We start from the raw sequence: 17,760 nt of genomic DNA on the forward strand, positions 1-17,760 counted from the left end.
TTTGTTTCAGTAATTCCATAAACATGAGAGTGTGTTTCTGGATGACAGAATATCTAGCAATGATTGCATAAATGTCTGCTTTATCTTATGAACCTGTCCATATTGTTGTCGTAACAATGATACTGCTTTATCAAAGTTTGAATTAGTGAGTGCAAATCTGCTCACTGTTTAGAATGCATCATCATGTAATAAGGAATTCAGATAGCTGAACATCTAAATGTTGGATTTAAGTGTAATGCATTCCCAAATGAGTCCCTGAATGACTGCCACTGTAGAATATTGCCGCCAAAAATTGGAAAGTGTAACTTTAGTAGTTTATTTATCATAATTCATGTCAATTTACTGAATTTTGAGTGGTTCAATATTGTACTCTATCACATGTCTTATAGGGTGATAATTTTTTGTCTATTACCATATCCTGAAAAGTTAAACTGGTTTTGGTATAAAAATAGGTACCAGTTCAATCTTAGTCAGTTTCGTGTTTGAAGGAATCAATATGCGCAACATACATATCAATAACTGAGAGAATGTTGATTAATAAATGAAATTCAGCAAGCGTATATATTATTATTTTTTTTTTTGGTTATGTTGCCAAATCTATTATGAATTTGTATCCAAACATTTCTTATTGTTTTGTCAAATTAAAAAGTGACAGACTGTAACTGGAAAAGATAGTGTTCAAATGAGAATTTATGTCATTGTTGTTCAATTTTGGAACCCATACACTGCATTGATTATGGACTTTTTTTATTTTTGTTGTTGTTAAATCTGCCTCATAAAGACCTACAGTTGGGTTAAACAACTATATACAAGAAAACAAAGCAAAAAAACAAAAAAATAAACATCTTACTGACATTTCAGTTTGTGAGCAAACGTTTACAGCTTCAAACGAATGAAAGAATATAAAACAATTTTAATGAAGAAAATAAAGACAAAAGACAGACATAATAACTGATTGTTAGGGCTTACTTTGAAAAAGAATGAAAATGGAACATTCAGTATGATAGAATAAATAACATATAGCTTAGAGAGTGATAGAGAGTTTGTTACCCCTTGAAAATATGTCATCCTTGGCTACGGCTCGGGGTGACAACTATTTCCATGGGGTATCAAACTGCTCTATCACCCTCTTAGCTACATGTTATTTATATAGTACTGACTACTAAATGATGATCAAGTGTAGTTTGAATGATAATGATTAGTCTTGTGATTCTGGCTAATGTCATTACTTACTGATGCAGCAACATGTGTCATCTCTGGAAGCCTTTTGTGGGGTGTCATGAGAAAAGAAGCTAGCTGAATTTCCATTGAGTGCGGAATGATAAGGTGTGATAATTGTGCCAATTTCAGTTTCTCAGTTAAATAAATACTCATCGGCATCACCTTCATGTATCTCTGTCTCCAAATTATCACCTTCATAATTTTTTATTATTTCCTCCTCTTACATGTTCCATTTTCTTCTGTAAGTTACCTTTGCATGTTCCAAACCTCTGAATCTAATCGAACTTCACTATTCTGACTATGGCGCTTTCCACTTCTAAATAATCCTTGTCAATCACAATATTAAGGTTGTTCGTGTTTTACAGCATTGATAAAGGATAATGACATCTAGTTGTATAAATCTATAATCTCAAATTTATTGTCAAAAAGACGTGATGTTACAATACAGATGATAAATCATGGCAAACCTTAAATGTATATATAAAGTGTCATCCTTGACACAAAGGTTTAAACACTGTATGGGACTTTTTTTCGAGGGTCCACCTTAAGTGCCCAACTGCAGCATTCCTATGACTTTTTGTCATTCTGATGTGGTAGAAATAGTCACCTGGTCAGAATCAGGTGCCTTGCATTTTCACCCTTTTGAGACTCTCCTTTTTCAAAAATTTAGTTATGAAGAATGAAGGAAATTTTCCTTAATTTTTTTTGTGGTTATATAAAAAGCATTCATTTTACTGATGAGTACATCAATTTCAAGACATCAATTTTCTTCATATTTCAGTCTGTTCTACATTACTAACACTGTCAATCAGCTGTCTCATTTTATATGTGTTATCTGCATCCATTTTGTTTCCTTGACCTCATATTTTATTAACTGACTGTTATTCCTCAATCCTTTATAAACAAGAAACTCAATATTTTGAGATGAAAATTTTTCAAAAGCTTTATCTCTTATAAGAAACCTCGTGTACTTTATAAATGGAAAATTTCATCGCAAGCTTAGGGGACAGAATAAAATTGTTTCTAGCACAGATGAATAATAATAATAATAATAATATACTTTATTTTGTGAGGGTAACACAGTTAGTTTACAAGAATTAATCTTCCCTGAGGCCCTCATGCAACACAAATGAAGACATAAATTATATACACACAAGTCTGTTTACAAACATGACAAAATAGTACAAGAAAAAACATACAAACAAAACAAAACAAACGTACATTGTAACTAATACAAATTATAAAATACATAGACACAGCTGTATTGGTTAATACACAAATCACTTGTCACTCCAATACTGCTTCATTTTATGTTTCAATTTGTCTTTGAAATATTACATAATGTACTGGGTATTTCATTCCACAAAATTGAACCAGAATATTCAAAAGATTTTCTGTAAAGTTAAATTTTCGGTTTTAAGATTACAAATTTCTTGTTCTTTTTTACTTCTCATTAAGTGTGATTCGTAGAAGCATAGTTGAACTTATCTGAAAGATATTTTGGAGCTAGACCTCTAACTATATTATGCATAAGCAAATATTTATGATATTTAAATCTATGGTCAAAATTCATAATACCAATTTGTCTGAATAATGGGGCATAGGGTGACATATGATCAGTACCTACTATCAATCTAGCTGCTCTCTTCTGTAGTACATTTACAAATATTCTATCCAAATTCACATTACTACATCCACTCCATACAATACAACAGTAATCTATCAGAGGTACTATGTAACCATTATAGAAAGTTGTCCTTGTTTTTATACTAAGAAAGTAATTTTTGACAGTAAATAAATTCTAGAAGACATTTTTTTTTTACAAATTGTGTCTATTTGTTCCCTCCATGTCAGACAATTGTCAATTTTCACACCAAGTAGCGTTTCACATGATGACTTTTTTTATAATTTCTGATAGAATTTTCAGATCTGGATGACAAGTTTGTGATGACAATCTTTGTCCTGTCCCAATTAACACCATATTTAATTTGTCTTTTCTCTGATGAGGCATTGTAATGTTTACTTTTTGTGTTCTTCCACTTAAATAGTATTTTAGGAAATTTACACTTATCACAAAATTGATATATTTTCAGTTTTCTACATACATGATCCACTAAACCTTTTTAACTTTATAAGTTATGACTGACCTGCATTACTGTTATAGCTCCATAAGTGACTGCTGTCCACCACAAAGAACCAACAATGGCACTACCAGCCACTACTGGGCAAACCATATTAATTATCTTATCACATTTCTCAAGAATGTATACAATAGGTCCTTCAAACAAAAAATAATAATAAAGATAAACATCACCAGAGGCTCCATACTTAGATCTCATATGATTACATTAGAATTTCTAACTGACCTGTTTACAGGTTCTCTCAAAATGGAATTATTTTGTAGTTTTAGTGTAAGTGTTTGTAAGAATCAGGCAAAATGGGAAAAATCAGAAACATGCATGTCAAAAACCCACTGATCTGGCAATGTAACATCACTCAAGGATACTTTTTTTCTATTTGAAAAGACCATTACTTGATCTCTGCATCACTGCAAATAAGGTTTTTGACAGAGTTATCTGCCCTTGAAATGTTCATTTTCAGTGCATTTCAATGAAATTGTAACTCAGTGATCCAGCATAATATGGAACATCTTCTTATTTCCTTGATACTAATGGTGCAAACAGTCAATTGCACTATCAAAATGGTGGTTTTTTTCATACCAAGTTTCACCCACTGCCTGATTCTTACAAGGACTGAAACTCAAGCCCAAAAATATGCTAATTCTCAATTTTGACAGAACTAGAGGCCTAAGGGGCCATGTGATCTATTGCAATCACTTGAGGATTTTTGATCCGTTGAAAAACACCCACATCTACACAGAACATCCTAAGGAATATTCCTACCAAGTTCGGTTCTGATTGGTCTGGTAGTGTCAGAGAAGACTTTTGAAAGAAATAACATTAATAAATAGCGAAATCATCCAAAAAGACATGGCTTAATATTCACAGAAAAATTTGACTACTGAGAGATCTCACCATACTAAACACTTATACTTGCTTCAGAATTTGGCTATACCTAACCGTTGTGGAGATATACGAGAAAAACTTCTGTTTGACCCTCATGTTCTACTCTTAGTAACAGCTGCCGTATTTTCAACGGATCAAAAATCCCCACCTCATTTCTATGCAGGATACCCCAAGGAACATTCATAATAAGTTTGGTTCCAATTGATCAAGTAGTGTCAGAGAAGATTTAGGAAGAAATAACATTAAAAATAGCAAAAAAACGTCAAAAAAGGGCATTTACTCCGACATGGCTAAATGGATTAAAATTAAAATTTGACCACAGTTAGATCTCATCATGCTGAACACTTTTACCCTATCAGAATATATAAAACTCCGAAAGGAACTAGAAAAACTATGAAACTTGATACCCCTACTCCTCTATTTGTTAACATGCATCTTTTAACCTCCATCAGTAACTGATTTGGCTAAAAATCTAATTGCACTGAATAAGAATATGTAATAAAGATCCAGTGAAAGTTTCATTAAATTCCATTCAGTTGTGTAGGAGGAGTAATTTGATCACAATGTCCCCATCGTCATAAATGCCAAAGCCCATGTGAAATACCCAAACTGAATTGGATCAAAATCTAATATAAAAGATGCACAATGGGAATATTTAATAAAGATCCTGTGAAAGTTTTATTAAATTCCATTCAGCAGTGTAGAAGGCGCAAAGTATAAGAGATGGAGCCCATTCCACATAATGGAGGGAAGAAAGGAAGGAAGGTCACCCCTATCACTATATACCCCCAACTTAGCAAGTAGGCTTATAACAATTAATAACTAAAACAGGAAATTACTTTTCTTTTCTCCAAAGAGTTTGCAGACTCTTACACTCTCATAAGAAACAATTGTGTGTAAATAGTATAGCCTTAGTTACATTTCCCAATCATAAGAAAACAATTGTATTGCCTATTACACTTGCCAATCATATGAAAACAATGGTGTGGCCTTTTACTTACCAACTTTAGGAAAAATAATAATGTATTCCATGTTACATTGTGGACATGCAACTTTTGCAGTGCTGTTCCCTTTCTGTTTTTCATCTATCCATCTTTGAAGACAAAACTGATGAACCCATTTTGTTGTACCTTTACACATGCATGGCTGTACCCAGCTGGCTTCTGTGTCATCTTCATCTGTCGCAAAACACACCCAACATGACCTCCTGTAATGAAAAAATTAAGACTCCTGTGAAATTTAGGAACAGAAGTGTCTACATGTACATAAAGGAATCAATCACTTGAAAGTATAATAATAGTGTATTTGTATGAGACGTCTTGATGCACATGTAAGTTTTGAATCCTTATGGACCCTTTATTCATATGGATCCCATAATTTGGAGGAAGACTTAACAAAGCTTTAGTTTCATACACAGTGTCAATATGATCAGAAAATAAGTAACACAAATACAACAAAACCAATGAGTCAAAGTTGTAAACACATTCTATATATATTAATGACACTTAAATATAAAACTATCACTATTTACCCCCCACTTCGCTGATCTAGAATAAAGAGTTTATGATACGATCGCAGTGGTCGAACCCTGAACAGTTAGGGCAAGGGTTGACACAATATTATTTTTTGACACACTTAAGCATAGGGACTTACAAGTCATTATGGACAACTGGTTAAGACACAATATAGCAGAAAATTTGGAATTCAATTAAAAACCACTTCAAATCAGACCATAAATTAAACAATAGATTTTTTGGGGTGTGGCCCTTTTGACCCCTTATATCTCAAAAACCTTAAGAGATATCTGAAATCTGATTGAGAAACGCCATACAATGCCAGATATTTCAGTGTTATAGGATTCCTGTTTCCCGTTACCCAGGGCATGTGAAATTTGGGTTAGGGAGAGTTAGGTACTTAGTTACACTTTCCCGAGGCAAGTTGAAAACTTCATATGCTGTACGGATTTGTTTTGTTAGGAAAGCAGTCATTGACTGTGAGAAAGTTGATTTTATACGAATTTTTCCTGAGGAAACCTCAATTTCTGAAAAATCCTAGAACACTGTATTTATTGCTTATTGGTTCCTAATTAACAAGACTCCCATCCCCCACCATCACCTATATCTCCAATATAAAACAGGAAATGACTAATTAACTGAACAGGCAAATGCACCTATTGGTTTTACCTGTACAATTAATTCATGCACACAGGTGGCTTGCCTCAGTATTATAGAATTAACGCATTAATGTACAAATAGAATTAGATACAAAAATTGTATCAAAAATAAGTTTTTAATAATTAAGGGCTTGGAATTTATAAGTATGTAAGGCCAAAATAAAAAAGTCTTCTTTCCTGCTCCCAACAAGAAAAAAAGGGTAGATAGAAAGGGAAATTATTTTATTTTTTAAATATATTTTACATCCAGTTAATGGGGAAACAATCTAAACTTTAACAGTACTGGAGTGAATTTGGCCATAAAATGTTTAGGGTAAGCAGGAAACAGACATTTTGGGGGGGCCTAAAATTGAACTCGCAAAAATATACAGTTTGTGGGGAATTTGTAGATGTATTATTGTATTAAGCAATGTTTTAATTAAGCATACATTTGTATATATATATGTAGAACTCGTTTGTCTTTGATAGATTTAGCATTTTGATATAAAACTGAATTGTAATATTACATTTTGAGATAAGTTATGAACCAGTATGGATTACTTATGGGTTTTGAAATATTTTGATGGATTTGTTTGCAGTTTAATCAATTATTTTCAAAATCATAATTAGGTATTTTATGTCGGTTTTTTAGTAGTACAAACACATATCTATCTGCATCCATCATGATTAAAAAAATCAGAATTTGTTTGAAATGTTAGAGTTTGGAATAAATAAAAAAACTTTGAATCACATTTGACCAATTACAATGTTCAGAAGTATTTACTTAAGTACGGTAAACAAGAATCCATCCTAAAATAATGAGAAATAATAAGTACCACTCCACTTAAACCAAGAAGACAAAACTTAACATCTTAAAATGGGTCGCAGTTCATTATTGAGATGTTCTATGAAAATTTTTGTTGCTTTCATACATTTACCTATTCTTCAAAGTCAAATTTTCCAGTACTTAAATACTGACATAAAGATATTTGGTTGTAAAGTAACACAAAAAAGTTAAAATTTATTCATTACAGTGAATATTATCTTTATTTATATTTTTTTAAAGGGGCATTTTAGATTGAATATAAAATGTAAGATATCTACAAAACCACAAGTTGCTAATTACATGTACATATAACTTAGTTCTTATTTGATTTCAATTAAATCAAAATTTTACTTTGAAATGATATGTGTTGGAGAAAGTTAATACAGCTTTGTTGTGAAAAATCTGAAAGGTGACTATATTATTTATCATTCATATTATTTCAGGAATTATTTATTACACGCATATAGTAAAATTATAATTATATGTAGATATGTATCCATGACAAAATGAAACCACATGTTGCTATATAAATGAATTTTTACATTAGCTGTTAAACAATTTATATAATATTAAAGCTGCATTAGCTGCCAAATTTGTTTTGTTCTAATTCTATTGAATTTTGCTGATTCAATGAAATAAGTTTTTAGTAATGCAATTGAAGCAATAAATGTCAAAAATACCTACAGAATATTGTGAAAACAAACTATTTTAATCAAAGAACATCAATAGCTCTCATCTAATTATTTTTCGCCATTATTTCCGAAGATTGCCGACAGGATATTCACCGGAGTTAAAAATACTTTCACCTTGGTGAAAACAACAATAACTGATACACAGGTAAGCACATTTCTTGTATGACAGATAAACAGGTAAGCATGTGTCTTGTTTACATTTCATTTGATTTATTTGATACTTGTATATGTACCAAGTTATCACAGGCCAGTTACATGTATCTTACAGCATCATGGGGTTAAAAGAGGACTTAATGTGGTAGAAAATCTTGTCCCACGACTTCCATGTGACCAGGTGTATATACATCACTATAGGCCATCTTACCCCCATTAAGAACCTTGGTTATAATAATGCCATCTTAGGCTAATTTTTGTTTCACTTAGTTGCCTAAAATTTACTACTTTTTTGGCTTTTGCAAAGTTAAAACTAGGTTTGTAATCAAAGTGTATATAATTAATAATATTTTGTATAAGCTTTTCAGCAGTAGTTAGGTAACTGAGAAAGAAAATTAAAAAAAAAAATTACAAAATATCGTGATCTTGAACTGCATAAAGTTCAAGATCAAGGAGTCAAATATTGTGAAATTTTAAATTTAGCAGTGTGCAAATTTCATGTAGAGTGAAAAGCATATCTATAGTGTTGTCTTACATGTATGTACATGCAACAACAAATAACTATCTTTCTTCGAATTTACCGAATTTAAACTAATTAGCAAAATGATCCCATAACTTATATAACTAAAATCCTGCATGATTTCTCTTTCCCCTAGTATGCATATGTTTAATGTAAATCTTATAGGCTTTAAGTTTAACCACTACGACAGGGGAGGCACAGTTATTTTTATGCATTATCATGAGCACTGCAAAGCTGTGTGAGCTCTAAGGTTATTACATGTGTATTCTTAATTTCACAAAAGGTTCCCAATATACTAACAAAATAAAAAGTGACGTCTGGAAGTAAACACTGCTGTCCATACAGAGCAAATCTGTCACAAATAAATAAAAAACAAGAGGCTCTCTAAGAACCCGAATCACTCTGTCGTTGAGCTTGCAAACCATGCCCTATTAGCTATGCACGTAAAGATAACATGCTTAGACTTAGTTACCATGTATGACAAAAAAAATGCTGAAAAAGAGCATATACTGATGAATGCTGTAAGTTCAAAAGAGTACCTAAATCACTCTAAAATGTTGGAAATGCCTTCAATGTGTTTTCAGAACCAGTGTTCTCCCCAGGCACCTTAAAGTGCTGTATTTTACAGTGTTGCGCTATTAACACTAGCGCTGTGCTATAAAGTTGAATATGAGGATTAAAAATTAATTACAACAGGAAACATGTGCAGTGAGGTAATTAGCTCGAGAAACCAATAACAGTAAACACGCTGTGGTCTGATGATCACCGTATGACCGCACAGGTGTCTGAAACCAATTGCCGAAAAGATTCTTCGTCTGTCACCTCACCTGGCCCCAAATTAATTTTAAGGAAGGTGTCAATCAGACACAGATATTCTATACCGAACCAATCATAACTGACTATGGTTGCAGGAAATTCAACCCTGGACAAAAGCATGTGGTTATTTATAAATGCAAAGTTGAATGTTGCACAATCACAAGATGTTTTTAATTTAAGAAGCTGATTCACCCTATAAAAGAATGTATTAAATTCCCAAACAATATTTATTCCATCAGATACTTTCTGAACACTTAGAAAAGAAAAAGGAAATGGCCGTCTTTTGTTTACATTGCCATGTTGTTGTATATCAAGAACACATGGTTTTTGGCAGGAAAAATCAGGTAAAAAATAGATCATATAATGCTGCCGTGTGTTTTCGCTGATCAAAAATCCAAACAGTCATTTTGTTAAGGATACCCTAAAAAACAAAAATACCATCTTTCATTGAATTTTGTATGGTAGTTTCTGAGGAGAACATTTTTGAAAGTAATAACATAAAAAACAGCAAAAAACGTCCAAAAAGTGCAATAACTCCAACATGGTTCAACAGATTTTCCCCAAAATTACATCACAGATAGATCTTATCATGGTGAACACTATTATCCCCACGTCAGAATTTTGTTAAACCTATCAGTTTTGGAGATATATGCAAAAAACAGCAGTCTGACCCTTATGTTTTATTTTAAATAATGGCGGCCATGTTTTTTATCAGATCAAAATTTTTTTGTCATTTTGTGCAGGATACTGTAAGGAACAATCATACCAAGTTTCATCCAAATCCATTGATTCAGTAGTTTCAGAGGGAGAAGATCTTTGAAGAATCGTGAACGACGACAGACGATGATGACAGAGGCCAAGCGATGGCAATAACTCACATTGCCTACAGCCTGGTGAGCTAAAAATGAGTAGCAGATTATGATTGAATAAAATAAGACCTCACCTTACAAGCTACCTTTCGATCCAGAGACCTCTGCAAATTTTTACCTATATTTGACAAATTAAAGAAAGCAGACATCAGCATCTCATTTCCTTATAATACATGTATGTATGGAAATGAATCTATTGAAGAATCAATCTGCAAAACAAATAACTATTGCTAGATAATTTAAACTAATGAAACTTTGACCAGAACATTGTAAATCAAATTCTAATCGCAAAAGAGCTTAAAAAATGCAGTTTGTTTATTTACATTTAGTAGGCATGGCTATAACAATGACATCATCCGTCAAGGTTAACAGGAGATTACTCTTTTCCAGGTTTAATAAAACATGAAGTTGCTGTATTTTAATGATTTAATAATTTAATTTAATTTAACACTTAATCATACTAACTAATCATATTCTCGAGTAAAAATGTAATATAATTTTAACTTAGTTTCCTAAGATATATGTTTAGTTCCTATATCTTTGCAACTTAAATGCCCTAATTTCAAGCTGGCCAAAAAAGTAGAATCTTTTTGAGCAAAAAGTAGTTTGCTTGCAAAGTTCCATGAAGTTTGATTTGAAGTTCTAATCTAAGCCTTCAAAAATCAGTTATTATTTCGATTATTGTGAGAGAAAAGCACGAAATAGATGGATGTTTCATACAACAGGCTTTTTTTCCCCCACAAAAAATATGAACTTAATTGGTACATTCAAGTAATTCTGCAGCACTAAGTGATGTATAACCAGGGGCTGCTCTGGCTTCCAAAATCCTGTCACCAGAAAAATCGCCAGCTGCCATTTTTTGTCGCCAATTTTCAGAAATTAGAGCCAAAGGGTGCCAAAAAAATTATATTTTTTTAAAAAAGACAGCATTAAGTTCACTGATGAATTATCTTTGTCAATTCATCAAAATAACCTCTCCATTCATGACATACATGTACCCAAGATTCACTGTAGGTTTTTAGCTTTTTAGGTTTTTTAGGTCTGTCATTTTCATATGCATAAAATATTAAGTACACTACTGTCAAAACAAATTTTAATTTCTCCACTCTCCACAGTGGAAATATTTTGAATGGAGTAACAGTGTCTCCACTCTCCATAGTGGAGTCACCATTTCCAAAATTGTCTGTAATTGACTTATCCTGTCTTTATGCCAAGATATATTTTATGGTTCTAGTAGTTAAATAACATTTCTGTAAAGGGTAGAAAAAAATATTAAAAACTATTGAAATTTGGCAATTTTATCCTGGTTTCTACTTTGGTGGAGTCACAGTGGAGGACTTAAGTGACTCCACTGTGAAGAGTGGAGAAATTAAAATTTTGGTTGATAGTAGTGTACTACTCCAGAAAGAGGTATTTTACTTCTATCAAAGACTATATTACTATTCTCATACATTCCCTGATTTTAAAACATGTGCACCTTTGTCCTTTATGGTCTAATTCATCTAATACAATACAATTTACTTTTCTATTATTGTTAACAAGCTTGATTCTCTTTTTTCAAGTGATAAAATTTCTATAAAACTACAGTTTGTACCATGGACCATTAATTGTGTCTTGATATCTGAATAGCATTTCCTTAATTAGATTTTAGGAATCCCCATTCTATTTTGTTTATCGATTTTCCCGCCAAAAAAGTCACATAGCAAAAGTGTAAACAAATGTCATCCATTTTCTCTTATCAATTCTTTCATCTCGAAGTATTTAGACACTTCCTGATGGGATTATCATTGTTAATTGGGTTTAATTTATTCTGTTATTAGGTACGTCTGTTTCTGAATGTATTACATGGTTAAATAGGGCTGTGAAACTTGTGTGTAGCCAAGTGCACATGGCCTTTATTGTGTTTACCTTTGACCAGATGATGAGAGTTTTGATTGGCTCAGTAATATATTTACATTTGATGGACACCTCCCATGAGGATATTGTCAGTCCAGTCACCTGGTCTAATTACCTTTAATTGCCTTCAGGCGTAAATTGGTCATAGTCAATTAACTCTGACCAGGTGTCAACACAATTGTTCAATTAGAGAGAATATCCGTTGCTGATAAACTTTCTGTCTATTTGAATATACAAAACCTAGGCGCCAAGAAAATCGCCAACTGGCTATTTTTGTCACCAGATAAAATAAAAAAATGCAAATTGCGACATTGGCAAAGCCCAGCGCGACCCCTGTATAACTACATATTTATGCAAATCATATGTGAATAGTAAGTACTGAAATTACGAGTGCAAGAAGTCCCTAACAATATTAGCGATTTAAAACTTCAGTGTCAAACACTGTGATCAATTTTGAACCATAATAGGGTCCTACTGAGGTGTTGCCCAAGATTAATCTGGGTCCAAGTCTTCTGTTTGTCTTAAAAAGAATCATTTGGAGTGGACATAAAAGTCATCTTGGACTAACTGCTATGCTCGCTTACAGGCAATGCCTAATCCACTTTAAAAACTTTGTTAGGAGTGACCAGTCCCTGTAATATAAAGTCTGTTTAAAGTCGTCATTGTCGATTAAGTTAGTGCAAGATCTCATTCCCCGCTGTGTGATAATGTGTGATTTCAGTTACTTGCAAATCTCTTTAAGTTTAATTACAGCCATACAGGCCTATGGCTATGGTTATACCGTTTGTACAGCGAAGGCCATAACAAAACCCCCTCAATCTCACCTTTCTTCCTCTGATATTCTATGATGAAGTCTAGCAACAGACATTACATTGTTGTTTGAAATATCAAATCATGTACAATGTAACTTGTCAGTAAATTCAGCAAGCAGTTGTGAACATGGTGAATTATACTGAATACTTTACACGGTATACATTAAAAATAATCCTGTCAATGTTCTGCCTAGATCAGCCTTAAAATATTGTTGATTCAGAAGTGTTTAATTTGATGCTCTGTTTATGTTTTCACCGTTCTGGTTTATAATATTCTCTAAATAGAGGGTGAATACAAATTTAGGTTTCTGACAGACTGCTGAGCGGAAGTATCACGTTATGGTCTTGGTCTGCATTGTGTTTTGCTTCCAAAAGAGTAATATTGGCGGGAAATTTAAACTTTCTTATCATTTCTATTTCTTCTAACTCTATTACACTATCATCATTGTTTTACATCTAATTTTGTCTTCCTTCGTCATCCCTTGATGCTTTCTGCTACAAAACTACTTGTTCATGATATTTATGAGGATGTCCTTGTAAAACGAAGGGTAATAACAAAATTACCGAACTGATCAAATCTAGTATATGCCAGAGAGACAACAACCCCACTTAGATGAAAATGTCAGCCCAAGGCCACCCATTGGTGTTCAATGAACGACGAGAAAATCCTCATACCTCAGGGCAGACTGTAGTTGGCCCCGAAACACAATTATGCACAAGTACAGTACTACTAAGGGTTTTTTCAACGTCCCTGACTACAGCGAAAGAGTTGCTCTATATACCCAAGTAACATAAAAATAAACTAAAGGTTAAAATAAAACAAATATAACAGCATAATTTGACTTCCAAAATTATACTTCGCCACCGAGGGTCGAACCCTAGACCGCTCGGTGACAAGCCAGCGACAATTCGATTCGGCTAAAGAATCTTTTAGCCAAGTCAATTAATTGGCTATTTAAATTTCACTACCTATTACAACGCAGGTATGCCGTCCTGCCGGTCAGAAATTGACGTGATCACAACCCTCCCCTCTTGACGTACACTTAGAAATCGATGGTAAAGGAAAACTTTTGAACAAACTTTACGACAAAATTGATGACTTTCTATTCAGAATTGTCAACTTTCCTTTCATCTGTGGCAACATCACTTCAGCACTGCGTATTGAGTGTTCATATCACAACTCATACGTTATGCCAGAGCTTGCCGAAACTACGCCGACTTCTTGTATCGCGCTAGAATTCTAACAAATAGGCTTCTGGAACAGGGTTATGTTGCTACAAGATTGAAGTCATCACTACAGAAGTTTTATGGTCGTCATCATGAACTCGTGGATCGTTATAGTGTATTCATCTGCGCCATGAAAACTGATTTGTTCAACGGTCATAGTTTTCCTTTCCTATTTCGTCCACCACGGTCTTTATATAGACTGGTATTTAATTAGACACTTTAAGTCGGGAATTTCCAAAGTAGCACCTTTACAACCATCATGGCGTAAGTTTTTTTTTCGTGTTCTGTTATTAAAGAAGAACACATCTTCTGGTGATAGCTTATGACGAGTTTTAGGGTTAAAAACACCAAACTAATGTACATGATACCATATTAAGACACAATTTAAGTGTGATAAAGCTCAGGACTTTTTTTGTGTTTTTGGTCAAAATTCCATCATAATAATGGCATTTATTAATTTCAGTAGATCAAGGGAACTAAGGTTATAGCAGTGATCAAAAGAATGTAATCCAGGGACAAAGACCAGACATGGAAAACAGACATTCACAACAAAGAACATAAAGTAACTAAAATCATACATACAAAGTAACAAAAGTAAATGAGCAACTCGGACTCCACTAAAAACTGGGAGCATGGACCAGGTGCATCGGTAGGGTAAGCGTCCTCTGCTTTTCTAGAAACACCCGCCGAGTTGCTCATAAAAAGTCAAGTCCGGGGTAGACAAACGAAAGGAAAGGAAAACTATGACCCGTTGAATAAATCAGTTTTCATGGTGCAGATGGATACACCATAACGATCCACGAGTTCATGATGACGACCATAGAACTTCTGTAGTGATGACTTCAATCTTGTAGCAACATAACACTGTTCCAGAAGCCTATTTGTTAAAGTTCTAGTGCGATACAAAAAGTCTGCGTAGTTTCGGCAAGCTCAGGCATAACGTATGAGTTGTGATAAGAACACTCCATACGCAGGTGCTGAAGTCATGTTGCCACAGATAAAAGGAAAGTTGACAAGTCTGCTTATGATCTTCCTTCAGAAAGGAGAGCTCTGCAAGATGGCTATTTATATATATTTCAAAGATTTCGAACTTTGCATAGCTTGAGAATTTTATAAGAGCGCATTTTGCATTAAAGGTTATTTATTTTTGTTTACGTGGGTATGATTTATCATAAGAGCCGAGATTAATACAGAGGTGGTCTTTCCCTTTAAACGATCGCTCGTATCGTGCGTTTAACCGAACGCCCCTAGCGTGCGTTCATCGTGCGTTTAAAAGAACGCAAAACGATGTGTAAACGCACGATAAACGATGCACGAACGCTAAAATGGGAAACTTAAACGCCTCAAGGAGTGTATGAGTGATCCACATTGATTACTTTGTCAGTGATTTTTATTCGAACAAAATTACTTTGTAAGTGTTATGTTTTCACGTGAGTCCATATTCTGTTTTATCTGTGCCTTATGGATCTACACACGTTCACATGCATGCACTTGTTTCACTTTTTAAAATTCTGTATTATTTATATATACAAAAAAGGTGTCTGTGAATTTCATTCTTAAATTTAAAAGGGTCAGTTGGACTACACTATACCATTATAGCATAGAGCTGTAATTAAATTTTAGTGTAAGGTTTATGACCATGCATAGAAATGGAATTTTATTCCATGTCTAAGGCCTGTATCATAGGACTGGCCTCGATAAAAACATATCAATAGAAACAGTCAAGATGGCTAAGAGGGCCCACCCGCATTGCAATTAGTTATTTTGCTTTTGTTACTTTGTATGTATGATTTTAGTTACTTTATGTTCTTTGTTGTGTATTTCTGTTTTCCATGTCTGATCTTAGTCCCTGGATTACATTCTTTTGATTGCCGCTAAAACCTTGGTTCCCTTGATTACTCTTTGACAACCTGTGAAAATGGGGGACAAGAATCAAATTGGAAATAAAAAAAGAGTCGTCTATAACAGGATCCAAGTTTGTGTGGAAACAGGCGCGTAGCTTCCGTTAGGCAAAAAAGCTTTTGCCTGCACTTAATTTTGCCAATTTTTTTTTTTTTTTTTAGATAAAATACATCCTGGAGAGGCATAAATGATGCTCTAAAACGCTATCTCCGCGGAGCTTCGGGGGGGGGGGGGGGGCTTCGCCCCTTGGACCTGCTGGGGCCTTAAGCGGCCCCCAGACCCCCTGCCGTAATTTTGCCTACACTTCAATTTGGCCTCAGCTACGCGCCTGGGAAATATCAGGAAAGGATTTTTTTGGTCTAAACATATAATCCTAAGAAATTTAGGTATGTTACTCTTTCATGTTTGTGACACTGAGGACCAAATTTCTTACTGTTTGAGTCAATGTTCGTTTTCCAGTCGTGCAAAATGGATTTAATTCTGTTAAATCATTCATCATAGAAGTTGAGATAATTGAAATCAATATAAATTACAACCTAACGCCCACTGCCACATAAGAATATGTTGACAATGTCCAGGAGGAATTAAACTGAATGAAGTTGATTGCCCTAAAAACTGTAGACAGATTTAGACACGGAAGATGTACAAGAGGACTCATTATATATTAATGATTTTTTTAATACCGATTTTAAACAGTAAGACAGCTACATATCATTATAATTACTAATGTTTATCGGACTTTAACAGATTAAATAAGGTTAAATATAACGTGTCTTTGCTGGAGTTAGAATTTATCCTTCAGCATAGGCCTGTGAGTAAATTCAGTTAAGTTAGGAGTGTAGCTGAGGCCAAATTGTAGTGTAGACAAAATTACGGCAGGGGGTCTGGGCGGAGCCCTGGTAGGGGGTCCAGTGGGGCGAAGCCCCCCCCCCCACGAAGCTCCGCGGAGATAGCGTTTTAGAGCATCATTTATGCCTTTCCTGGATGTATTTTATCTCAAAAAAAAAAAAAAAAAATTGGCAAAATTAAGTGCAGGCAATAGCTTTTTTGCCTAACGGCAGCTACGCGCCTGTAAGTGGAGTTCGAGTTGCTCGATTACTTTTGTGTCATTGTACGTGTTATTTTGGATACTAAGTTATTTCACGTTCTTTTTGTACATCTGTTTCCCTCTCTAGTCTTTATCCCTTGATTATAGTCTTTTGATTTCTGCTCGTATCTTGGTTCCCTTGATTACTTTTTTTACCCCTAGGAAACGTATCTATGTAGACTTTATTTTGGAGGAGGGCAATGCTCTACTGTTTCCTATCGAATACCATCTCTCTGTTGAATATATATTTAGGGGTGGGGGTTTATTTTCCGATGGGTATGATATAATAACGTTACTAAATGAGTGGGAAAGGTCGATGACTTTGTGTCACCACTCGTTCAGGGAGGAAAGCAGAGTCCTGGAAACATTTTTTTAATGTTCCAAAATGAAATTGTAACTTGTAAGAGTATTCCAAGACACTGCTTTTTGATGCCACTTGCGGGTCCGGGTGTCCAAAGAATAAGCCCGCAGCAGCCCTAAGCCTGTCGTAAAAGGCAACTTAATAGTGCTCAGAACTCTTGCCTGGGACTAGGTCGCTCTGCTCACAGAGCAACTGGGTTG

General features: G+C 34.1%; 1 protein-coding gene across 1 annotated transcript in view; it reads right to left on the bottom strand.

Moving 5' to 3' along the window:
- Positions 1–13,328, bottom strand: part of LOC148623207 (E3 ubiquitin-protein ligase MARCHF5-like) — a 33,651-nt gene extending 20,323 nt beyond the window's left edge. Inside the window, exons 1-3 of the mRNA XM_088573839.1 lie at positions 12,996–13,328; positions 5,249–5,454; positions 3,369–3,499 (exon numbers count right to left, since the gene is read on the bottom strand). Of these exons, the coding sequence (XP_088429965.1) occupies positions 3,369–3,499; positions 5,249–5,454; positions 12,996–13,039 (381 nt within the window). The 5' untranslated portion in view covers positions 13,040–13,328. The remainder of the gene's footprint in view (positions 1–3,368; positions 3,500–5,248; positions 5,455–12,995) is intronic.
- Positions 13,329–17,760: the final 4,432 nt, after the last annotated feature.

This window comes from Perna viridis, chromosome 3 (assembly GCF_037379345.1).
Source record: "Perna viridis isolate PV_CMFRI_1.1 ecotype Kerala chromosome 3, ASM3737934v1, whole genome shotgun sequence".
Taxonomy (NCBI): domain Eukaryota; kingdom Metazoa; phylum Mollusca; class Bivalvia; order Mytilida; family Mytilidae; genus Perna; species Perna viridis.